Source organism: Eulemur rufifrons, chromosome 7 (genome assembly GCF_041146395.1).
Source record: "Eulemur rufifrons isolate Redbay chromosome 7, OSU_ERuf_1, whole genome shotgun sequence".
Classification (NCBI taxonomy): Eukaryota; Metazoa; Chordata; class Mammalia; order Primates; family Lemuridae; genus Eulemur; species Eulemur rufifrons.
In genome coordinates, this window is record NC_090989.1 from 186,156,640 (window position 1) to 186,183,532 (window position 26,893).

The 26,893-nt window shown below is 39.2% G+C and overlaps 1 protein-coding gene across 2 annotated transcripts in view; it reads left to right on the plus strand.

The window, feature by feature from the left end:
- The window catches only part of GRM7 (glutamate metabotropic receptor 7), an 856,215-nt gene that overhangs the window by 673,011 nt on the left and 156,311 nt on the right, over window positions 1-26,893 (plus strand). For both annotated transcript variants that reach the window (XM_069473843.1, XM_069473844.1), the window contains exon 8: window positions 11,246-12,181. In XM_069473843.1, the coding sequence (XP_069329944.1) occupies window positions 11,246-12,181 (936 nt within the window). The remainder of the gene's footprint in view (window positions 1-11,245; window positions 12,182-26,893) is intronic.

The window sequence follows — 26,893 nt, forward strand, 5'->3', positions numbered from 1 at the left end:
GTGGAAATAGACATCAACATCAACATATATACAACTCAACAGCCTTCTGCAAAACCCCACGAGGCATGGGGCAGGATTCAGTGGCAGGGGGTGGCTACTTATTTATATGTGATATGAGAGATGCCAAAAGCCCTCTTATCCAAATATGTCACTGCCACATCCCCTGAGCTGTCACCTGAGCCTGAAATTTTAACTATTTGAGTTTTCTCCTTGCATTATTTGTTGAAGAACTGATTGTCCAATTCATCATTGAAAGGCACATGCTATAAAACAATACTTTTTCTTACGTTCAGTTGTAGGGGGAACTAAACCATTTTCCTATAAGATGACTGTTTAGTTTGGCTTGCCAAGTGTTCATCGGGAGGAAAATTTGGCTCAATCTTGCTAACCTGGGTCGGGAAGGGTGTGCCGGTCGTCAGGAGCTGTGTGAAAAACGTATAGAAGCAGTGGGTGAGAAAAAGCTAAAACCCACGTGAAATAATAGTTTATTCTTCCTCTTATAATAAAAGGAAGAAATAAAAATATTAATTTTAATTGACTATTCACTGTTCTAAAACAGTCATATATATAATTATATAATTGTATATTTGATTTTCCTATAATTCAGTTTTACTGGTGAGGAAATTAACTTCACAGAATTTAAGTCTTGCCCAAGATGATCCAGCTATTATTGAGAGGGTTGATAACCCAATTTCTGTTCTCTGACTTTTTCCATGATTCCGCAGGGTATAAGAGCCCAAGAAGGGAAAAGAGCCTAAAGTTGATACTAGAATCCCAAAGTATTAGTTAAGCAGTATCACTGTTTTCCACAGTGTGTTAGGGAAGGAATATAGATTCTGCAGGATGCTGAGATAATAAATTTTACAGGAAGAGAAAGCATAGTTTGTTCTATACTCAAATGAATTAAAAAGTGCTGGATTAAATCAAGGAGGCCTAGTCTTTTCTTAATAGCAAAATCGCTCAAGGTCTTTAATAAGCTAAGATGCATCACAGCTCCCTGACATGTCTATCTCAGATAGAGTGTTTTCTTTTTCTCAAAAGAGTGTGTTGCAGGGCTAGTATTCAGTAGAACAAAATGTGAGATAACTACCCTAAATAATCTGTATAAAAATAGTTTCTATCTTCTAGATCAAAAAAGGGAAGCAAGAGATTCAGAGGCTTAGAAAAATGGAAAGGAGGGAGGAAAAATAGAAAAAAAGTCAAAAGCCCTTTTGTCTTAGTAAACTGACTGATCAGCATTCTTCTCCTCTTACCTGGCAGAGAGCATGACTCACCCCAGGTGAGTGGATGAAAAGCAATTTGCAAGTTGTCTTGGGTGTGAAAACCGAAGATGAATGGCAGAGCTGGTTAGAAAAGAAGATTTAGTATCAGTGATGTGAGGACTTCTATTGTTCTTGCTTGTATAGTTTGTCATATTTAAAGCAAGTCAGATTCAGAAGGGTTTTGAACTCAAAGGAAGAATAAGGAGTGTTCAAGGGCATAAAATAAGACATTTTCTCCCCTATGGATTTATCCTTTTCATCCTAATTCTGAAAGTTCTGTCTTGGGATAGAATCTGCCCCACGTTCCATGTCTCCTTTTCAGCTCTGTAGGGGATTAAAAAAAAAAAAAAAAAAAAGATAATGATTCCAGTTTTCAAAGTATAAGTAGAGCGGGGAGGAGAGTAACATATAAAATGCTAAGAGATTTCAAACAAAGGAGAGGCATCAGGGAAGATTTGAAACATTTAAGCTAGCTGCTAAAGAACTGGGAAAAAAGAATTAGAGCTGAAAGAATAAATGTGCCCTTGGCTGGAAGGGTAATGGGGGTGGAGGCTGAAGAGTCTACAGGGGGGTCAGGGTCTACTGTGTGCAGTGACTGTGTACTAAAGTGGGATGTCTGCGCTGTCACAGGTGGGCACTGGACACTCATCAAAGATTTTAATCAAGGGTGCAGCAGAACTCACAGTTTCCTTCGAAGGAGGCATTCTGGCAGTTTCAGACAGTCACTGTGAGCCGCTGTTCTTAGGCACAGATGAACATCAGGAAACAACACAGGCATGGGCTTTGGCCTCCAGGACTATGTCCAGGTGAAGGGAGATGGACACAGAAGTAAAGGCCCAGATATTTGATTCCAGATAGTCATTGCTATGGAGAGAAATAAAGCAGAGTAAAGAAATAAGAAACAAGACAGGGAAGGCCCCAAATCAGAGCAGTTAGGAGAACACAGTAATGATGACTTTAGTAGACTGATGGCATTGGAAATGGGTTTATGGAGGAAAACTGAAACAAACGTTGTGATCGTTACTTTTTGAGGGGAGCAAGGTATAGAAGAAAGTCAAAGATGACTGTACTGCCACTAAGGATAATTTCAGTAGACAAACTTCATTAAGATTTTACTGTGTGTCGGACAATATGCTTCCATATATTTATTTTCTCAATAAGTCTAGGAGGTAATCATTACTATCTCCATTTCATAGATGAAAACAAAAATAAAAAAGAGGTTCAGCGAGTTTAAATACGTTGGCCGAGGTTACCCTGCTAGGATTTGAACCTATGTCCATCTGATTCCAACACTCGTGTTATTAACTACTCTGGTCCACCAAGACAGGTTGGAGGGTGTGCGGAAAGATCTAGAGAAAGTAAAGGAAGATGTGTTTAGATGTGCAGAGTCTGAAACGACACTCTGACATTAAATCCTGGTGATATTTGACTGGAGAATTAGAGCTCAAAAGAGAGGGGAGGACTGGGAACTTTCATCTTAAAGTTCTTTGCATGAATTAAGTTGATCATTGAAGCCAAAAATAGTCTAACAAAACTTAATAATTATTTAGGTAGCTGGTATGTCTCAGGCACCATGCTGGTTCCTTACTCATAATTATTATTTTGTCTTCTTTTCATTATTATTATTTAATCTTCTTAACTACTAAGATCAGGAAACTGAGGCTCCGTATTGTCTAACTTGCCTATGGTCATTCTGTCTGGAGGTGACGGAGCCAGTCTTTGAACCCAGGACAGTCTAACTTCCTAGCTCATGCTCTTTCTATTTTGAGCTATAGCTAAGCTTACCAAAGGAGAGAGAGTGTTCAGAGAACAGTCAGGGACCTATTGAAACCAAGCTCTGTCCTTGGTTGAAGATTGCACATGACTTGTGTTTGTCCTGCTCCATAATATGCTGCTAATTGTGTTCATTTTTCCTCCACTTAGCAATTGAGTGCTCCATATTTAACTTCTTTTCTTCCCTTAAGAAAATGCCAAGGACATTTCAACTACAAACATTCACTCTATAGATAGATGCGCATTAAGTGACCAGAAGACAGATGAGACACACGTATGTAATTATGGATCCTTTCAGCACTTCTAATTACAGTTAAACTCAAATTTTGACTGGGGGAAAAGGTCACTTCTAAAGGAGTGGTCAGTCTGTTCTTTCCTTCACAACCTCATTTATCCGTTCAATCAACAGTGCTGCTGAGTCCCCTCCCAGACACTGAGTTTCCAATAGTGGATGAAGTGGTTGGAGGCTGGGATCTCATGGAGCTTACACATTAACTGGCAGATGGATTTTGATCAAGTGATACATTTGCATAATTACAAATTCTGTTAAGTGCTTTGAGGAGGGATCTCTATGTGCTTCTAAAAAGGGGAACCAACCCAATGTGTGTAGGGACTTCCTGAGCAAAAAGTCTGGTGAGCTGAAGGGTTGGTGAGCAACATATTACAGCAAAAGCCACTGTGTGGCAGGAATTTCATAGAACTCAGAGACAGCCAGGAGAGTGAAGCCAGCGCATGGGTGTCCCTGCCAGATCATGCAGTCTCACGTAGGAGGTTTCAGGGAAATGAGAACTCATTGGAGATTAAGCAAAAGGGTGACACAATTAGACCTGCACGTTAAAAGGATCATTCTGGTTGTTGTGCATAATGGGCTTAGGAGGAGGCCAGGAGGAAGGGAGGTGAAGAAACTGGACAGAGAGCTTTGCTGAAAGGGCGTGATGGCAAAGAAGAGCAAAGAGGATTCAACTCTCTAAGGAACTAATTTTTCTCTGATTTGTTCCCAGCAACTAAAACAGGGTCCAGCACCCAGTAAGTACTTAATATATATTAATAATTTTTTTGATAAAATAATTAATCCAAGTGACTAAAAGACATAAAACTGACATTAAGGTGTTGGTTATTTAAATATGGGGTGCCAAGGGAAAGGGAGAGTTCAAAGATGACACCTAACTTCTGGCTTATGGATGGACAAGGCTGCCTGCATGAGGGATTTGATTTCTGTTTTCTTTGGATCTGAGTCAGCTGCTTGTTTCCTGTACAGGGTCAGTGAATATTTTAGGCTTTTCTGGCCACTCGCTCCCAACTACTCAATTCTACCATTGTTGTAGCCCACAAGGGGCCGTAGATGATGTGTAAATGAATGAGTGTGGAGATGTTTCAATAAAACTTTATTCCAAAACATGCAATGGGTAGGTTTTGACCCACAGCCCATAGTTAGCCAGCCTCTGGGGCAGATCATGAGTCCAGTTCTGCACAAATTTAATTTGAGGTAGTTTTGAGGAGTCTGTGTGAATTATGTTTACGTTATACATTATTCTTAAATCCAGGCTTTAAAAGAAACTGTTTTAAAATATATTTAATAATTAGAACAGACCAAATACCTATCTTAGGTACATCTTTTAGGAAACTGTGTCCCCAGAGGGGGAAGAAATAGGACATCATTTGTAGTTAGCATATAAAGTGTTTATAAGGAGATGGCTCCTCTAGTGGCAGAATTGTTTGAGAAAGAGATAGCTAATGGTTGTCAGCAGATGCACGTTGTTTGGCCATCTGAGTATATGGCATTTTTTAAAAGGCATTGAAGTTGTAAAAAACTGAAAAAAAAATCCTACAGATTCTATGTAAGGCTGTCTTGATTCTTCTGAAAAAAATATAAAAGAATTTCTGAAATCAAGTAAAGTTGGCCTCTTTTAGTTAGAGGTATAGAAAGGTTTCATAAAGAAAGAGAGACCTACATTTACTTTTGGGACAGACTGTTCAATTAGTCTGGGAGCTTTGAAATTTAAACTAAGAACCCATCCCATTGTCTCGTGTTCTTTTGGGAAATGCAAGCATTGACACAGTAAATGCAGATCATTTAGGCACAATTATAATGAAATCTGTTCTTTATGTATAATTTAGCAAACCTCTGTTTCTTTAGACTTGGTTGTTTTGTGGGGAAGAAATGTTCCTTACACCCAACCACTTCATTTGTTTACTTTATGTGCCCAGCTTTTGTAGGCATTTTAAGTTGTTTGACTGATGACATTATGAAACTTAAGTCCAGAGACCTTCCTGACTGTGCAAATTTATAATTCCACCACAACATTCTATGTTCCCATTAAATCAAGATAGAGTATAAGTAAGCATTTTAGGTGACCCATTCAGACTTTCAAGGAGAGATAGGGCATCACCAAATCAAGAGTAGAAGACCAGAGAAGTACTTTTGTAGTCACCTAGGTTCACTGAACAGCATGAAGATTTTCCTCTGCATCCCAGCCCTTTGGGGAGCTTAGCTCAGTGATTACCAAATTTGCCACATACTGAAATCACCTGGGGAAATTTAAAACATACCAATGCCTATTTCCTACCCTCTGGACATTGTGATTTAATTGATCCAGGCTTTGGGATTTTTAGAAGATCCCAAGGTATTCAAATGTGCAAGCAAATTTGGAACCACTGGCTTAATTCAAAGCCAAGTCTCAGAAACCTTAGGGAAGTCTTAGGCATCTTGGACCCTCAGGGGCTTTGCAGAGAGATGAAGTTCTGAATCCTTCCATGAGTGACCAGGGTCTACTGCAGTTAAAAAAAAAAAAAAAAAAAATCCTGATAATACTGTATACAACACTTTCTTCCTGGAATACATTAAAAAAAAAAAAAAAGGATGATTGCTATAGTTACAAATTTTGAGTAAGTAGAATCTGAATTAGTGAGTATTTTTACTGTAATATAGAGTCCCTAAATTCTGTTCACAGTCTAGTCATGCTGTCTACTATTTAAAAATAGGGGCTGAGTGAAACAAGATGTCAAGGTGCTGCAGATTCTTGGTCAAGCTCTTGCTAGTCCCTCCATTCCTCACCAGAACTGAAATCTGGCTTGCTCTTGGTATTAAAAATTCAATATTCCTGTGCATTTTTCCTAAAATGTTTTTTTCTTCTCCCATAAATAAGACAGGACAAATGTATTTTAATGAACAAATGGCATTTTAATAAGAAAGCTCTTTTTAAATTCCCTCATTCTATTAAGGTTCTAATAAGCAAAAATAATATTGCAAAGAATTATGCAGTAAAAACTTCAGCCAACTTGGTCTACAGAGTAAGCTTTGGGAATATGCAAATGGAATTTCACCAACAAAAATATCCCTGGAGCAAGAAAATTTTCTTTTAGATGGAAAGTGTCTGCGTGGGGAAAGGAACAGATCTCTTCTAGATAAAAATGGATATACCAAACAGTGTTTATAAAAATTCTCTGTTTGATTTTTGTGTTTGGCAGTAAGACAGTAGCTAATTTGGTTTTATTTTAAAATTCCAGTGATTATAAGGTCTGGACATTCCGTACAGAGTAGCTATCCTTGTACTAGAGCCAGACCCCAATTTTTAAGCTTTCCCCCCAGATGTGTGCTAGAGAACCTTAACTGGTAGGTGCTTTGTCACTATGTTTGTCACAGTCAGAAGCAATGGGGTCAAAGCTGATTTTCTGAATCCAGGGCTTTGCCACCCATTTTTTTTCTGAGCATTCTCAGGAGACAAAGACAAGTGTTTCTGATCACATGTGATTCTAAACATCCCTTTCCTTCTGGAATTACTTACTATCCATGAGTCCAACAGACTCACAAGGTCTGCATGTACCAACTGCAGAAGCAAGGAAGACTGTATTAGTTAGAATGCTTGCTGGCAGTTGGTAGACTGCTCATGAAACGATGGTTAGCCGTTAAGGAAAGTTTATCATTTCATGTTTAAAATTCCTGGTAGAGCAATAGCAGTGTTAGTTAATTTGGTGACACAATTATGCCATCAAAGATACAAATTCTTTTTAATTGTCTTTTTTTTTTCCATCCTCAGCATATGTTTTTTTAGGCTTTTTTTTTTTTTTTTTTGATTGAAAGATGGCTGCTGTAGCTCTAAGCATCATATTTGCACCAGAGTTCAAAGGCTGAGGACAGTGTGGAAGTTGACAATACAAAATGGAGTCACATGTTAAAACCCTAGTCAAATTGGAGTTGGGGAGGGCCATAAAGAAGCTGTCACACTTGCATCCTTGAAATACCTGAGTGTCTTGCTTATACCTTGTAAAGAGAGCAAAGAGAGCTTATCACAGGATTTCCTCTCTAGCCTTCAGTATTTCAGATAAGACCCTGGGACCAGAACAGTTGCCTACCAATGGCTATAACCCCCAATGAACTAGTGTCAACTACTGCAGTGAGTTCCTGAGAATAATAAGCTTTGTTTCAAAGTATTAATAGTTTGCATAGAATTCTTGTCTTTTCTTTGTCCCAATTTTCCTCTTCTGTGTGCCTGTGATTTTCACAGGATGCACACCCTGGGTTGCAACCCTTTGCTATTCCCAGTTAAACTCTTTTGTTCTAGAGAGGCTCTCTCTCTGAGTTTTGTTTTTTTTAGGTTAATGATAGCATATCCCTTTTTGTGTGTGTCTCTTTTTTAAGAATGAAGAAAACTTTTCTAGGACTCCACAACAGGCTTATTATTGCTTTCTCTGACCAGAACTGCATAATTTTCTCCTTCCTAAACCATTGATCCCCCTTATTCATGTAATCTCTGTGCAGGTATGGTGTTAAATTGTTGGTATTAGATGTAAAGTTCTGTTCTCTTGCCAAGAGCTAGTATCTCAACTGTTCTTCCCCATGAAGCAACTACTGAGCAGACCAGGTATTAAAAAATCACAAATTTTAGGTGTCCTGGAGGAAAATGTGTCCTTATCAGGTGATATAAACTTGTATCTTCTAATGAAGAAGATGGTAAATATTTCAACCTTTTTCCTAATCTTTCTGAACCTTACATTTGGCTTTCCAGTTCGATGAAACACAATTTTGTTGCAGCGTTCAGAAGAAACTTGAAATTTGCATTCCTCCTAACCTTCTGGCAAAGTAAACTGACATTATACTTGATTTTTTTCATAGCCCTAAATGATTATCTTCCTTTAAATAGATGCTCATGGGCATTTGCAGCTGATCGTTTCTTCTTATAAAATAAGCCACTGTATCTGTGTGGATGGGTACAGATATGCACAAATCATATGCATCACTTTAATAAAATTCTACCTTACTGGAGCTTTCAAAGGCTAGTTGGTACCTTCATGGGACACAGATTATATTTTCAATAATGTTTTTGTTGGCAAAGCAAGTAAATTAGACTTTTGTTCATCTGGAGCAAGAGGCAACTTTGTGGATTTAATATATACAATTAAATTGAGTTGAAATCTACTTTAAATGAACATTGAAAACAAATTAAGTAATCAGTCAATGTAATGTTTGTGGTTACAGCTCTTGTATATATTTGGATAAGTTGAGAAAAAAAGCTGTTCTGCATTGCTAGGCATTTTATTTTATTCCGGGGGACGGGGAAGGGAATAGTGAGTTTGGCAACATGTGCAATTGGCTATAAAATATTATGTGTAATGATAAAATTTGTTTTTATATTTGTGTGAGCCCTACATTTGTTCCCATAGATCAAGTATAATCATATGGCACATCAGTATCTACTAGTGTTGGAATCAGGCAATCTCAAGTTTAGCTGATGAAATTTATTTACCTTTTTTTTGTTGTTGTTAATCTTTCCTATTAACCATGAATAGGACCTTTTAATTTGACATTTGAAAGCACTGGTATTAATAATAGCAATTTTTTAGTTTTCAACTTCTTGAAATTTGACATTTGTAAAGTTAATGCATATCTTTTTCTCTTTTATTACAAACTATTGCTTTAATCTTATGACTTTGGGATGGCTTCTAGTGACTTACTGCCTCAAAAATGACAATGTCGAGAAAGAAATGATTATGTTTTATGTTTAGTTAGATTTGTTAGTACTGACTTGAGTTTTGTGCTTATGCAAATAAGTTCACACTAGAATCATCTGAAGATTCTTGGTTCTCTAGTAAGTTTAAATTCAATCATTAAGATTATGACATTTTATGGAGTTGAACTCCTGAGTCATTTTCTTTCCAAGTTAGCTATATTTGATTCAGATTTTGAATGTAGTTCACATTTAAGTACTGATGGGCACATCACTCCCTGTTATGCATTGCATTCAGTGTACTAATGCAACACTGAAATTCCAACAGCAGTAAATTATTGTTGTCTTTCCCTCTTACTTCTTAAAAGGCATACATCTTAAAAAGTCTCAGACTTTACAGTATCTTTCAATCTATTTTTTTATTTAATTGTATTAAAAATTCAATTAACTAGGTACAGGGAAAATCAGCTATATTTATTAATTGGAATCTATTCTATAAAATAATTTGCTGACTTAGTATGTATTTTGTAAATTATGGGTACTGAAACTATTTATTTAGTGCATATATTGCTCAAGACTCTTGGTTACAAATGCCAAAAATGAAATTTAAAGTATTTTATCATAGGTGAATTTACTAGCTTACAGAATGGCACAGTCTATGGAAATTCCTGCTTCAGGTATAGCTATATCCAGGAGCTCAAATACACTCAGCAGTAATCATTCTCTCTACACCCTGCTTTCCTCTGTGTTGGCTTCTTTCTCTTTACTTATTTTAGCCACAAGCAGTGTTATATCCTGGAACCTCCAAATCCAATGATTATTTTTATCCTGTATAATCTCAGTAAAAGTCATGAAATTAAGCACCATGACCTGGGACAAAATGAACCCATCCCTGACTCGATCTCTGTGGCTAGGAGGTTGGAATGTATCAGTGGTTGACAAAGATGGTCCCTGGACAATACCTGGCAGCATCACCTGGGATCTTCTTAGAAATGCATATGTTCAGGCCCCATCTGAGATCCAGTGAATCAGAAAATCTGGGAGAGGGCTCCAGAAAACTGTTATAATAAGTCCTCCAAGTGATTCTGATAAATGCTCAAGTTTGAGAACCACTGCAGTGCACTCATTGTTGAGCCCTGGGTTATATGTGCAACCCCAGAGCTTCAGTATAAGTTCAATCCCACAGAAAGCACATAGAAAAGAAATCTCAGGAGTTGATACCAGCAAAGAGGAAGAGAAGATGCTACGCTGGCCAGGAGGAGAGGTGCCTACTGTACTGAGATTTCAACCCAGTAGTAATGTTTTTCATTGTTTCTAATACCATTATTTTTTAGAACACTACTGGTTATAAGTTCCCCTCCAGAAAACCAGTATTCTAATTAAGCAGATACACTTTCATCCCTCTCCAGGATATAGTTCTTTAGTCTAAATTTCATCTCCAAATAGGTGGATGGCTGATCTTGAAAGGTTTCCAGACTACATTATTTTCTTACCAAATGCTTCCTGAACTCTTAGTATATGGCCTCATATAATTAAAGCCCTCGATAATGAGCCTCACTCTTTTTTTTTATTTCAGCTTATTATGGGGGTACGAAAGTTCAGGTTATGTATATTGCTCACTCTTCCTCTGGGATAAGTAATAGAATAGATTGACTTTGCTTCAAAAATTCCCTATGAAAATGGCAGTAATGCCTGCCGAATTTTAGGAAAGGTGATCAGCACTGCAATATCATCCACAATAATTTAAAAACATTTTTTTTAAATGAATGCACCTAACAAGGGAAATGAATGTAGCATTTCACATTGATACAGTTGTTTTTGTTGTGATCCTTTTCTTACTTGATTTGGGATAGTTGCACATATTATCCAGGGGGAGGCAGTAGAGTGCAGGTCGGTGTTTCTCAATTTATCTGCGCACACGAATCCTCTGGGCATTTGTTATAAATGCGGACCTCAAGGTTCTTTTTTAGGATATTCATATTCGGGAGGTCAGGGGTGGAATAGAGAATTTGTATTTTTCGTTATTATCTAAGGGCATTTTTACGATCGGGCATGTTTGGAACACATTCTGGAAGGGTGAAGAGTGAGAATTCTAGAATCAATGGAGTGGGGTCAAACCATGGTTGTAGCGCTTATAGGCCGGGGATAAGCTGTTTAACCTCATCAAGCCTCAGATGTTAGCTGCCGTGATTACTGTTTTTGGTGGTTCTTTTCTTGTCTCTTGAGTAATCTGCCCGTTTCACCTTCTTATTTCTTACGCTGCAGATAGAAGACATGCAGTGGGGAAAAGGAGTCAGGGAGATCCCTGCCTCGGTGTGCACACTGCCGTGCAAACCCGGGCAAAGAAAGAAGACGCAGAAGGGGACTCCCTGCTGCTGGACCTGCGAGCCGTGTGACGGGTACCAGTACCAGTTCGATGAGATGACATGCCAGCACTGCCCCTACGACCAGCGGCCCAATGAAAATCGAACGGGCTGCCAGGATATCCCCATCATCAAACTGGAGTGGCACTCGCCCTGGGCCGTAATCCCTGTCTTCCTGGCCATGCTGGGGATCATCGCCACCATCTTTGTCATGGCCACCTTCATCCGCTACAATGACACACCCATCGTCCGAGCATCCGGGCGGGAACTCAGCTACGTCCTTTTAACGGGCATTTTTCTCTGCTACATCATCACTTTCCTGATGATAGCCAAACCTGACGTGGCAGTGTGTTCTTTCCGGCGAGTTTTCTTGGGCTTGGGTATGTGCATCAGTTACGCAGCCCTCTTGACAAAAACGAATCGGATTTATCGCATATTCGAGCAGGGCAAGAAATCAGTGACAGCTCCCAGACTCATAAGCCCGACATCACAGCTGGCAATCACTTCCAGTTTAATATCAGTTCAGCTTCTAGGTGTTTTCATTTGGTTTGGTGTCGACCCACCCAACATCATCATAGACTATGATGAACATAAAACCATGAACCCTGAGCAGGCCAGAGGAGTTCTCAAATGTGATATTACAGATCTCCAAATCATTTGCTCCTTGGGCTATAGCATTCTTCTCATGGTCACATGTACTGTGTATGCCATCAAGACTCGGGGTGTACCCGAGAATTTTAATGAAGCCAAGCCCATTGGATTCACTATGTACACAACATGTATAGTATGGCTTGCCTTCATCCCAATTTTTTTTGGCACCGCTCAATCAGCGGAAAAGGTAAGTGAAAAATGCACGTCGCAACATACATTTCAAAAATGTGTTTGTTTTTGTAAGTACTGAAACAAAATTGGTTGTATAAAGTAAGAGGTTTTATACATGCAGAATGGTATTCCCAAGGGCAGAGAAGCCCTGGATTAATAGACATCAGTGCTACAGGATTCTAAAACTATGTCATATTCATTCCACTGGAAACCAACCAAAGGTAGCCTTTTTCAGGTTTATTACATTTATTATAGAATGATTCAATGTAACAAGACATTATCTAGTATAAAATTCTCTAATCTATCTAAATTAAACCCTCATATTCATTCATTCCCCACCACCCTTACACACATGTTTCTTTGGGATAGGAGAAGAGGACCACAGTACGTTATCCTCTAGGAGGGTGTATGTCATGGTCATTACTGTCACCAGAGTAAATGCTCATTCTCTTCTTAGTGTCTGTCTGGCTGTCACTACCTATAGGATCTAGCACTTGAGCTATACAATATGGTAAAGTTAGTTGCTCAACTGTACGTACGCAAAACATGGCCAGATGTGTGAATGAATATAAGAGACATTTGGCTATTATTCCATCCTGGGCTCCCTGCAGCTAGACATACACTAATCACATCTAGCAATTCATAGTGAGATCAGAGACTACCTTCCAGAAGAGGAAGAGACAGCATGTCATGTAGATCAAGTTTCATCCAGCTGTCAAAGTTTGAGGTTTTCAGAATTAGTGGGCCCTACTATGTTAGTGCACATGCTCTTCCCAGGTAGTTATAAGTTTTATGAACCTTTAATTTAGGGGACTCTCTGGTGTTGATTCTAGACATGATTTTTACACATCTGATTCCTATATTCACCCATCTAGCTATAGTTTTGTGTAACATCATGCCTAATATATTGATAGTAAGAAGAAAGGTATTCTTTCCTGGATGTAGGCAGCTCTGAAAGGCTGGTGCAAGTGAGGCCAGAAAGGGGACCTAGAGTTCTCTCTGACACACTGTGTAGGAGCGAGCCTCATTAGGGCTCGATTAGCTGTTAGGACACTGGGAGTCTTATCTGATTCCCTGATACTTTGGACAACTCTCTCAAACATTCAGGGACTTCATCCCCTAAATTAGAAAAACAAAAATTGAAGAAGGAATGTCTAAAATTTACAAAAGACTATGTTTCCCAGAATCAGTGGAATCTGGTTTTCCATTGTTCCCTCTGTTCTCTGTATGATCACATAAAGGATTAATGGCATTTGGCTGGTTTTCCAACTGAAAAGCTGTCTTTTACCTAAATCGTGTGGTTCAGAAGCTATAAATTTGGACTTTATTTTTTTAAAAAAGTAAATATTTTATGAAAGTATGCAGAATTCCAAAACCAAAGACAGTGAATCATTCCAGATTATGGTTTTTGTAATAAAGTGTCTTAGAGGAAGTTCTTGTAAAATATATGCTTAATGAGCATACTATGCTTCCAACAGTATGTCTCAATTTCATAAGGCATGTTTACTGTCTATGAAACCAACTTGAATTTTATTTTATTTATCCTATTTGTCTGTGGGCCAAGGGGATAATAAAATATGAGTTAGGGTAGTGAAATACAATAGAGAGAAGAAAAAAATCTCCAAATGTATGCTGCTATACTGATAACCATTGAACTTTTTATAAGGAATGATGTACATCATCAAAGCCTATGAAGATAATAATTATTTTGCTATTAAAATAAACATCATACCCCATGCATTAGGTTACAGACATTGAAACCTTTTCCTGTGAGTTTATTCTTGAGGAATATAAAAAGGAAGAATAATTGTAGTGGTTTCATAGATGAGTCTGGTTGCAATGCCTGTTTGACAATTTATATCTCTACCATTTCATTTTTCATTTCTGGCTTTTTCTAGTCATGACTATGAATCTTTTCAATAAGGTCACGGGAATACTTTACTCATTTAAAAACCTGAAAGTGATGTAAGGCTTCAGGAATGGCATTCTAGTTGTTCTAGAAGACATTGTGTTGGTAGAATTGGAATATGGGAAAAATTAAGCTGTCTTCAAGCAGCATGCTTTTTATCCCAGAGTTTTAGAAGGCACATAGTTTTATTTGTAGGCTCTCAATGGGTTGTGATGTTTTGCGTGGTTTGTTGGCACAGTTAAAGGTACTGAACTGCCAGATGGGAACAGTGAACTATTAATATTATATGTAATGCACATACCCTAATGATAGGCCTATGGCTAGAGAGGCATGAACAACTATTTAAAAAATACAACTTTGTGTATATGAAACCATGACATTTAACTTGTGGAAAGTGCCAAATCGTCAAACGTAACAAAGAGACCCCAGCAAAAGGCATTTTTGCCAAGCCAGCAACCTACAGAGTCATAGCCCTTCCATTTTTATTTGGATTTAACAGTTTAAGTGTTTTAAATGGAAGAATTCCATTCTAAGAGAGAGAGGGAAAAAAAGATTAGGCAGTGAGTTCGGTAATAACTATTTACTGTTTCAGGAAATTGAATTCATTTTGATTATGCTACGAATATCTTTGTAAAATTTCTGTTCAGTTGAGTTCATTAGCACAGCATAAAGATTTAGTAATGTTCTTATTTTCTTGCAAAATACCAACACCCATGAAGATTATTTTTGCTTTCATTACAGAGGATACAGATGACTGCCACCTTGTTCTATCATTGCTAACCCTGTGACTTCTAGAATGGGGATCTTGCAACAACACCAGGGAGGGAAGTGGTAAACTTCAGCCACAAGAAAATGACTCCAGGTTTCAGGAATTATATTTAGGTGACTGTAATGATGCAAGAACACACTGCAGCTGGTAAAGCAATAGCACAGTAGAAGCTGGCAGGCCTAATGTGGTATGATAGCATCCCTTTATTATATCCTGACACTATCTGGTGAAGACTAGATTGTTTTCTATGAAAAACAAAGGGTTGGCTTGTGGGTATGTCTATACAGGGAGTTGTGCCTACAGAAAGAGAAGCATACTTCAGGTAGGTTGATTGGATACAGGCTACCCTGCCCAAATCTGAGAAACCCTATGATGATATGTTCATCCAGAGCATGTTAGCAGCTGTCTGAAGCACTTGCTCTGAAAGCCAATGTATCCTTACACAAGGTCAGGGAAACAAGCTTTGTACAATGTGACTCTGTAAGGGGAAAACAGACCTTGGTGCAAAAGGAATGGGATCAGAGGTCTTCCTTTGTATGCATATATGTTTACTTGGGTAAGAGGGTGATAAGAAGAGGGAAAAGAAAAAGGTTGAGGTGATTGAAGGTCATAGAAATTCACTGGCAGAGCATAGTGCCTTGAAGAAGGGACCGTGTCTTCTAAAATGGAACCCACAGGCCACTGTTCTGCACATATCAGAACAGAAGTAGGGTGCATTACAAAATCTAAATAAGAGGATGTTTTGATTTCCATTGGAGCATTATTCTACTGAATGACAGAATTGGGGCAACTGTAGGCAAATCTCTGAACCAGCTCAGAGTCCTTAACTCAGTTGTTCTTCAAAATGGGTCCATGATCAACACCTGAGAAATTTGTCTAAAAAAATCATTGCATGTCTGCCTCCCCTTCCCCACTGGTTGAACAGGGCTAATCCTAGCCTGCTGGAAAAATGCCAGTGGAAGCTAAGCATGCTTTTTAAAACTGCCTAAATACTTTCTTCCCACCTATAGGGAAAATCCTATAAATATTTTCTTGATTTCTAACTTCAGAGCCTTTGGGAATAAATTAATTCCCATCCCAAGCCCACAGATCAAGGAACCAGGAGATCAGAAAGACACTATCCAGGGTCAAAGACAAAGTCAAGGATCAGAAGGTCCAAATGAAGGATCAACCCCAAAGTTTGGGCCAGAGACCTTCAAAAGCCAGGACCAAGTCCATGGCCTTGGAACCAGAGATGTAAAACAGGCAGATGGGGTATTCCCCAGCGGTATTTCCTGAGGAGTTTGGAATATATTCCAAGATCTTTTGATCTTCCACGTGTACAAGATAGCTCCCCAGAATCTGAGCACAAAGCAAAATCTGCCTAGGACCAATATATAGGGATGATCAATAGTTGGCAGGTAGATAAACATTCCTTCATCCATGCCCAAGGCAGACATCACTAATCAATCATGGCACACCTCCCTGGAACACAGATGTAATCTTGAAATCCTTGTCAATATGGTCTTAGGACAACCACTATTGATAAGCCAAACAAGAAGAAATTTGAAATCCATGAGCTGTTTCTGATTTAATTCCAGGCTCTAGCAAATGACCCTTGATACCTCTTGCCATCTAGCTATTTGCTGTCATTGTGAGAAAACCAATGAATGACTTTCATTAGGATTAATCTTTTTAAAAGTAAAGAATAGAGAAATGGGAATGTGATGTAATTAGTTTTTATTTTGTCTCTGATTACAGACCTCTTCTATTCAATTCCCAAATGCCATACAGAAAAGAGCAGTTCTAGTTATCTTAGGGAGTAATATATTAGTTTATGCTTCTGCACTAGTTGATTTGATTAAAACTAGTCTTTCAGCATTTGAGCTAATACTTGTAAAGCATCCACTCTGCCCCTAGTACTCTGTTAAGGGCCGTGAGGTGGAGGTAATGAAGACACCATCCTTGTCTGTTAGGAACTCGCAAGCTGGTGGGTCAACATAGGTCTTCAAACATCGGATAGTGTTTGACGCGCTACAGTTGTAGCACAAAGAATGAGGGACGGGCACACAGAGAAGCAGCTTCCACATAAGCCCCACAGAAAATATGACAAGTGAACTGAAATTAAGAGGCAGATAAAGTGGCATGAGAATCCAGAAAGAAATTATATCACATATAAAAAAGCATGAGGTAGTGTTTTCAATACACGGCACATAGAGACAGGAGACAGGTTGCACTAATGTCACTTTGACTCTTGCAAATGTAAGGGAGTGTAGTAACAAAAATTAATGAAACCTCATTTTATGGACAAATTTTAAAATAATGTGAATCCCGACATTTCACTCTCAAACTTTTGGCAAAGATCACATTTTTTCAATGTGTTGAGGCCAAGTTAATTTTAAATATTGTAGTTTGTAAGCTGAAATACCTGTTCTCCTTCCTTAAGAGGAAATATTCCCTTCTGCACAAGTTGAATTCTGCATGGTCTGATGCAGTTCCACCACCCTGTGGTTTTGTGGGCCTGGACTCTGTAGCAGAGGCAAGGCTGTGATAAAAAGTCATGGAAAGAAATTGGGAAGGGCTCTGTTTGGACTTTCTGTGTGAAGCTGAATGTGGAAGAGGCAACAGAATTTGCTCCATGTGGGAAAAATGTGAGCATGGGGTATGTTGGAATGGGAATTTCAGGGATAGTGCTTGAGCATGAACAAGGGTGAGAAGCAGCTAGAAATAAGAAAACTAGTTAAGTATCTACTGTGATAAAGCGACAGATGATGGCACTGGTTTGAAAAGCCTGAGGGAATAGGAAACATAGGGCAGGTTTAAAAGCTATTTGGAACTTTTTGAGCATTAAAAGAATAGGTGAATAGACTATGCCTTGTTTTTTACTTTGTGATAGGTTGTTTTGTTATTTAAATAAAGATATACTTATACCAGCCTGAGCAAGAGTGAGACCCCATCTCTACTAAAAATAGAAAGAAATTATATGGACAGCTAAAAATATATATAGAAAAAATTAGCCGGGCATGGTGGTGCATGCCTGTAGTCCCAGCTACTCGGGAGGCTGAGACAGGAGGATCGCTTGAGCTCAGGAGTTTGAGGTTGCTGTGAGCTAGGCTGACGCCACGGCACTCACTCTAGCCTGGGCAACAGAGTGAGACTCTGTCTCAAAAAAAAAAAAAAAAAAAAAAAAGATATACTTATAGATTTTTTTTAATTTTTGGATTTTGCAAGTAACATTGCCCACTATTTAATCTTTTCTCAAACAGCAACTAAGTGAAGAAGGAGAAAGAATTCCCATTATCTCATCCCCTAGAGACAGTTATTGTCCAACCATCTGATGACTACTTCCAGCTATATAGCTATATAAACATACACACATTTAAACACGCACCCAAATTTTTTGTAAAACAAACATCCTTATTTTCTCTTCTTGAATGCTTAGTAAGAACCATCACCTTGCTTCTACACACAGTGGAGAGATGTCCCCACCCATAGTTTCTGCTGAGGCCATTTGTGTACCCCTGCTGTGATAGGCATCCATACTGGTTGTTGAGGTCTTGCTTCTGCTGTTTGTTTGTGTCTGTTCATATTCCTATCAGAAGCCTATAAAACCATCTCCTTTCTGTTGCCTCCTGTGACCTTGGTGATAACTGAGCTTCTCTCTCAACAGCTGTCAGAAACCAGCTGTTTGCAAGTCTGGAGTTAGCCAGTGGCTGGGGATGGTGCAGTCCTTTCTCCTCCTGCCATGGGGCATCTGTTAATTTCAGATGCAGTCACCTAAGATAATTGGAGTCCTCACCATCTTAGCCCTTTCCTTTGGCCAGAATAGCTCATTCAGCAGATTAAAGCCAAGAGCCTGTATCCAACTGAACTGAGCTAGAACTGATAAGAAAATAGCTTACCACATTAAAACAAAGGCTCCAATCATTCAAGGTTTGAACAGAGTGATACTCAGATAGAGAAATTCCTGCAAAAAGGAAAGATTCAATAAGAGACCTTAAGTCTACCCACTGCCCCCCCGCCCCCTCCTCCCCCGGGAGCACTCCCTGGAGCTCACTTTTCCCATTAGGTGTCTTTCACTTTGAGACCGCAGCCACTCAGAGACTCAGCCACAGGGACCCAGGCCTCACCTTTGTAACTAAAGCCAGGATAATCTGATACATGTCTGTTCTTTGGCTTTTCTCAGAGTATCAGGGACCACCTCTCATTTTCAAAAAAAAACAAAACAAACAAACAAAAAAACTTTGCTCAAAGCACAGGAAATCGTAACAGAACAGGGTGTGCTGATGGGAAGCCAAAGGACTGCCAAATCGTGAGATCCCTATAACATAGGTCACAATATGGGCCCACCTGTGAATTCTTTCAGGTCCCAGGTGCCTTCCTGTCTCCCTATGGTTCTGGAAGCTGTGGCCTGTTGACCACTTCCTCCTACCCCACCATCCAGGTTGCTCTGAACCTAATCATCATATATCTTGGATGTGTCACTTAACCTTTTTGGTCCTTAGTTCTTTCATGTCTGGGTTGAATATGATTATTCCTACCTCTAGATTTGAGACAAAATGAGACCTTTAAATTGCTCAGCACAAAATCTTGTCTGATGGAATATATAACCCATAGTCTTATGGACCTATTGCACATTAACCAATTTTGTATTTAACCCATCAATCTATTAAATTGCCTACATATACTCAGCTTCTCAAATGATGTTAGGGCCAGTTTTTATATCTTACTGGTTCTCTCATTAATTAATGAGTTAAATAAAAATCTGTGCCATTTCATTTGTTAAAAAAAAAAAACATAAAGGACTAATGACAGCAGGTGCAGGTGAGGATGCAGAGCAACTGCAACTCTCAGATGCTGCTCTTGGGAATGTGAAAGACGCTACAGTCACTTCGGAAAACAGTTTGGCAGGGTCTTAAAAAGTTAAACATGTACCTACCATACTATTTCAGCCATTTGTCTTATATATTTACCCAAAAAAAGGGAAATAATGTGTCCCTGCAAAGGCTTGTACATGCATTTTTGTGTAACTTCATTTGTAATAGCCCAAAACTAGATATAACCCAAATACTCATCAACAGTTGAATGGGTAAACAAATTGGGGTCTATCCATAAAATGGAATACTATCCTGCAATGAAAAGCAATGAACTATTGATATATTGAACAGCATAGAGCCATCACAAAATAATCATGCTGAGTAGAAGAATGCAGACATTAAAGAATATATGTGAATATATATGTATGATTTCATCTATAACAATATTTTTAAATTCAAATTAATCTTTAGTGTCAGAAAGATCAGGGCCAGATGCAGTGGCTCACACTTACCCTAGCACTCTTGGAGCCCAGGCAAGAGGATCGCTTGAGCTCAGGAGTTCAACACTAGCCTGAGCAAGAGCAAGACCTCATCTGTACAAAAAATAGAAAAAACTTAGCCGGGCGTAGTGGTACATATCTGTAGTCCCAGCTACTGGGGAGGCTGAGGCAGGAGGATCACTTGAGCCCAGGAGTTGGAGATTGCAGTGAGCTACAATGATGCCACTGTACTCTACCTGGGGGACAGAGTGAGAGTCTGCCTCAAAAAAAAAAAAAAAAAAATCAGTATTGACAATAGATGAGCAGAAAGGGGCAGAAGAATCACAAAGGGGCATGAGGGAATTTTGGGGGTGATGTATGTGTTCACTCTCTTGTTTGTGGCGGAGATTTCATAGATATATATGTGTGTCAACACTGATCAAATTGCATATTTCAAATATGTACAGTTTATTATATATCAATTGTACCTCCATAAAACCATTAAAAAATTGCATAGAAACTCTTCTCCCCCGCCCCTCTTCTTCCTTTTCCTTGAAACTTAATCATTAAGTGTCCTTGTACCAATTGGCCTATTTACACAGTTCTGAAACTAGAAATTGCATCTGTAATGGAATCAGAATTGTGCAAATGTGAGTATGCAGAGCTCTTCAAACACTCCCAAGCACATGCTAATTTTTCAGTAAAGGATAACTTTATCCTTTTACCCTAGGCTTTCCTTACCAAAAATGTATGTCTAGGCACTGGCAGGAGGGTCTGCAGAAGGCAAAATAGCCATGCATTTGGGAGAACTCTATGTAGAGGCTGTAGTATGGGTTAGGGGAATTGCAAGAACTGAGGCTTGAGTGGCAGCAGAGATAAAATCCTGGGGACCCTGGGTGCCCTATTAAGGAGCTTGGACTTTGTTTTTTAGGCAAGGAGAGGGATAATATTATTGCTTTAAAAGATTACTCATTGCTTATAAACAATGGATTGCATGATAGTATGTGAAATTTTACCCTGGGAAGACAGACAGTGGCTACCAGTCATGTTTTTCTTTTTTAATATATTTTTTTATTTCAGCATATTACGGGAGTGCAAATGTTTAGGTTACAAATATTGCCTTTGCCCCACCCGAGTCAGAGCTTGTCCAGAGTGTGTCCATTCCCCAGATGGTGCACACTGCACCCATTAGTTGTGAATATACCCATCCCCTCCTCCCCCTTCCCACCTGCCCGACACCAGATGAATGTTATTACTATATGTGCACTTAAGTGTTGATCAATTAATAATTAATATCAATTCGATGGTAAGTACATGTGGTGCTTGTTTTTCCATTCTTGGGATACTTCACTTAGTAGGATGGGCTCCAGCTCTATCCAGGATAACACAAGAGGTGCTAGATCACCATTGTTTTTTGTGGCTGAGTAGAACTCCATGGTATACATATACCACATTTTATTAATACACTCATGTATTAATGAGCACTTGGGTTGTTTCCACATCTTTGCAATTGTGAATTGTACTGCTATAAACACTCCAGTGCAGAAGTCTTTTTTATAGAATGCCTTTTGTTCTTTTGGGTAGATACCCAGTAATGGTATTGCTGGATCAAATGGTAATTCTACTTTTAGGTAGATACCTCTCTTTGAGGTATCTCCATATTACTTTCCACAGAGGTTGTACTAGTTTGCAGTCCCACCAGCAGTGTATGAGTGTTCCTGTCTCTCTGTATCCATGCCAACATTTATTGTTTTGGTACTTTTTGTTAAAGGCCATTCTCACTGGAGTTAAGTGATATCTGTTTGTGGTTTTGACTTGCATTTCTCTGATGATTAGAGATGTTAAGCATTTTTTTTAATGTTCGTTGTCCATTAGTCTGTCTTCTTTTGAAAAGTTTCTGTTCATGTCCTTTGCTTACTTTTTGATAGGGTTCTTTGATTTTTTTCTTGTTGATTTTCCTGAGTTCTATACCAGTTATGCTTTAAATGGGATTTACCTATGTTCAGATTTTTAGACCCACATTACTATATACAACCTGAGGAGTGAAGAAGAATGAGAAGAGTCCTTGGAGGAAAAATGGGATCATAGCTGGTAGCCAGCTGTAGCCCCTTCTCTGTCCTTTGAGTAAAGGGGCCAGCAAACCTCTCCATACCACAAAATGTTAGATGAGAACTTAGTATATGCCTCTCCCCTCTTCCCTGCTGCATAGGATGTTTGGTGGAGAGGACACTTGAACACTGGCTCCAGTCTATACCCTCTCTCCTCAAGTAATGCACAAGATATTGCGATGAGACTGTAACACTATAGTAGTTGACGTATATTATTAGCAAGAGTTGTGGTTGAGGAATATCCATATACTAAAAATGCTGTCCATACACAATCTTCCTTGTTTTGCAGTATTCTCAGTATGTTGTCACAATTGTAGTTTCTTCTGAGCATAAAGGGTCTCTGAATGTTGAACTATAAGCAATTCCTAATGAATAAAGCTGTCCTCAAATGACTGGCACCTGGGTCTTGAGAGTTTGGGCCCTATGCCATCTGCTGTGGAGTTCTGTGCCTTCAGATGTCACAGCTTGTCACCTGTACTTTTGGTAACTTTAAACCCCATCTCAGTACTCCATTTGGCTTTCTAGGTCTGACTGGGTTTGGACATCAAGCTTTCTGGCCATAAAACATGAGGACGTGAGTAGCCCCAAATGAATAAGTATACCATGGCAGGCTTTGCAGAGGGCTCGAGTGGAATATCTCAACTCTGATTAGAGAAAAGTCACATTTTCCCATTGAAGGCCCACATATATAAGGGTGTCATGGAAGACAAGGGACTACAAAATAGTCAACAATAGTCAACAGATAAATTTTAAGGCAAAGTTGAGAGTATGCTACGGCAAGGAGCATAGAAGATAAGTTAGTGCCACTAAACTAGCACTTCTTGGGGTTCTGAAATGTCTCTCTGTATCTGAAGGAGGAACCTCACCCACAAAGTCCATCACTAGAAATCTGTGGTGGACAACTGAATGACTGACACGAAAAGCCCCATATCCTTTCTCCTATTCCAGGCTCTTCCACCTTCCCTTTCAGCTTAGCTACTTCAGTGATTTATCACTCACAAACAGCTAATCTTGTTTCCAAAGAGGCTTGGTGTGTATGTAAGGAGTCAGTTGCTCACACCTGGGAGATGCTGGCTAACAGAGCCAAAGCCCTAGATCATTTTGCTATGATTGGGTTTTAGCATCCAAGACTAGACATTTTGGCTGGCTAAATCTGCCTTCCAATTCTGTCATCCCATTGTGTTTCTCTGGTAACTTTCCCAGTGCCCTGTCAAAGTGACCAGGTTGGCCAGATCACATTGTTGGTGAGACTGGCTGCTGCCTGGTGCCAGACCAAGTGCCAGATGGATGGGATCTTCAGTTTTAACCCAACGCTCAATCATTATCTCTTTGTTTAATGTTCCAGATCTTGAGATATAAGTACCTTGTACTGTTTTCTTCTTTTAAGAAATTTAACTGAGGCGAGGAACCACATGGGTGTTTTTAATTTATGCAGTGTGTTTTAATTTAAATTTAAATTTTTTTTTTTCTAAATTCTTACTAAGTGAACATGGGTAGGGATAAGTGTTTTCTAAGGCTGTAGCACCTTTGTATTAGTTTCTAAATTGGGACATTAGCCAGTTACAGTGTAGGAGGGAATGGGATAGAATCGAGGAGGCTTCCTGTGTTATTCCAGAGTTAAAAGCTGTGTGGATGATTGGTAAGCAAGTTCATTAAATTTTAGCTTCTAACAAAGGGCTTTGGGAAATGAAAGGGACCGTCATTTGATTTTCTCATAGAAATCCAGTTTCCCACTACAGCTGTTAGAGAAAGAAAATGTAAGGAAATGATTCCTTAATGGTGACACTGACAAGCAGCGTGCCTGACACAGGAGCAGTGGCGTCTGTAACAAGTCCTCCAGTACCTAAAACCAAAAACCGTCTCTCCACCGTGCCTGTGTGCTCCCATTCAGCTTTATGTTCCCATTGATTGCTTGGCTTATAACCAACAGCGATTTTTTTTTTTTTTTTTTTTTTTTTTGATCCAAGGCCTCCGATCAAACAGGTCTCAAAATTCCCGGCCAGTAGATGTCCTGAAACAGCAAATATGAAAGGGTTTTGCTCTCCCCAGTGACACTATCTTTATTCCGACAGTGCCTGCCACCCCTGAGCTAGGTATTCCAAGAGAGGGTTTTAAAATAGTTTCCTTTTCATTCAGAATGTCCGCTGTTATTTAACAATCACTTTTTAAGCACCTGTAACATGACCTGAAACCCCAACAACAGGGATCATATCACTCCCTTTTTAAAAAATCTTCCATGGCTTCCCATTGTTACTATTATTACCGCCTCCCTGCCACTGTCACACAATGAGGACACTGTTGAAACTCTTCCTTGGAGCCTATGAGGCTTAGATCAAGGATCAAACACTGCAGCCCACGGGCCCCCATCCAGAAGCAGCTGCTTTTATAGATAAAGTTCATTGGAACACAGCCGCATTCATTCATCTACATACTGCCCATGGCTGCTTTTGGACCACAAGGACAGAGGTGAATAGTTGTGACGGAGATCACGTGGCCTGCAGAACTAAAAATATTCATATACTGGACCTTTATAAAAAAAAGTTTGCTGGACCTGCCTCAGGGGATCTACTGGCTTCCTTTCTTTCTGATTCCCATTTTTATTTTTATTTTTTATCCTTGTTGACGCCCCTTTAGTCTTGCTGCTATTCTTTCTGCCCCTGAACACTCCAGAGCCATTTCTTCCCCAGAACCTTTGCACAGGATGTGCCTTCTGTTTCGGATGCCATTGCCCAGAATTTCATCTGCTGTGTCCTTCTCACCAAGGTCTCAGCCTGCAGATGCCTGTGAAATGCTTTTCTTAACTCTCCTCCAGCCCTCGCTAAAGTCATCTCCACCCCAGTTAGGTCCTGTTTCTTCCTAGTATTCGTCAGTCACTGATGCCAGTTACTGTTTTGCTCATGTGTTTTTTACTTTCAACTCCTCATCACAATGTAAGGACCTTTAATGCAAAAACTTGGTCTGTTTGGTTCTACTCTGAACGCTTAGGGCTCTGAACAGTGACTGGTAGGTAGTGAGAGCTCAGTATTTCCCTGTGGTTGGGATGAATGCTTGAATGAATGAATCTGTTTTGGAGTAAAATACAGTCCTCACCCTCAATAAACATTTTAGAAGGGGAAAGAGCAGTGTAAATTAATATATGTGAAAAGTGCAACAATAAAACCATGAGAAAGTGGATTTATCACAAGAATAATCTGGAGGGAAATCAGTCTTGCCGGAAGAGTGTGGCCAGGAAGCCTGCACAGAGGAAGCTAATCTCCAAGGATGACCGAGCATTGTTCAACATTAAAAATTCCTTCTGAGGTGAAGCAATTGATTTGGGAAGTTATTTATTGAAATCTATTACCAATGAATGTATAAAAATGTCCATATATCATTTTCCATCTTCAGAATAAAGATGAAAACAAATACTAAGAGTACACAGTGATGGTGAGGGAGTGGAAAATGGATATTCTTGTGAATTACAAATGGATTTCTGAACTGATCAAATCTTTTAAGGAGGGTGGTTTTATGTTATGCATCAAGAGCCTTTAGAATGTGAATAACTTTTGACCAACTAGCTCCATTTCTGGGAGTTTAGGAAAAGGAAGAAATTAGAAACATTTCCAAAGTTGGAGGTACCAGACAGTTTACCACAATGTAAACGGCTAACCAAAGGGAAGTGGCTAAATGTATTATAGAACTTCCATACAATATATCACCTAGAATTGTTAAAAATGATGGTATATAACATAGAGTCTGTAATACCAGTCGTTGAACATTCTCTGAGTATCAATCACTAGCCCGAACAATTTACATATATTATTTCATTGAAACTCCACAGCAAACTCTAAATAGAGATGAACATAGCCCTGTTTACAGATGAGAAAACAGAGGCTTATGGAGGTTAGGCCACTTTTCTAAAGTCCCAGAGCCAGCAAGGGACAAGATAGTTTCTCATCAAGACCTATCTCACATAATCACCATGCCCTGGGACATGGACAGTGACAATAAAAATGATCATTTCTCTTACCCTGGACAAGTTGCCTGATCTTTCTGTGTCTCAGTTTTCTTATTTGTAAAATGAGACTGACAATAACATTTATCTCATAAGTTTGCCAGGAGGATGGAATGAATGAATTCATTACTTGCGTGTGTGTATCCATATAAAAGTGTACATATACATATGTGTGTATGTCTATGTAGGTACCAGGCACTGTTGTATGTTCTGAGGAAGCAGCAGCATGCAAAAGAGATTCTGTAGGCTTCCAGTGGAAGAAAGATGGGCTTTAAATAAATAAATGAAAAATATAGAGAATGTCAGACTGTGGAAAATAATATGGAAAAAGTGAACAGGAGAGGAGGAACCAGGATGGGCGCAGGCAGCCTACAGTTGTTAATAGGTACTCGGAGAAGACGACCTGGGAAAAAAGTCACAAAGAAGCAAACCATGAGGAGGTCTAGGAGAGTATTCCAGGTAGAGGGACGAGCATGTACAAAGGTCCTGAGGCAGAAGCATGTCAAGAATGTTTGAGAAATGACAAGTGCAAGCAAGGAGGAGCATACCAGGACACGAGCGAGGATGACAGGAAACAGGGCACCAGTTTGTCTGCAGTCAGACTGGAGGAGATGGGGGGCCTTTAGAGGATTTGTACGGAGGCACAAAATGATCCAAATTAGATTTTGGGAGA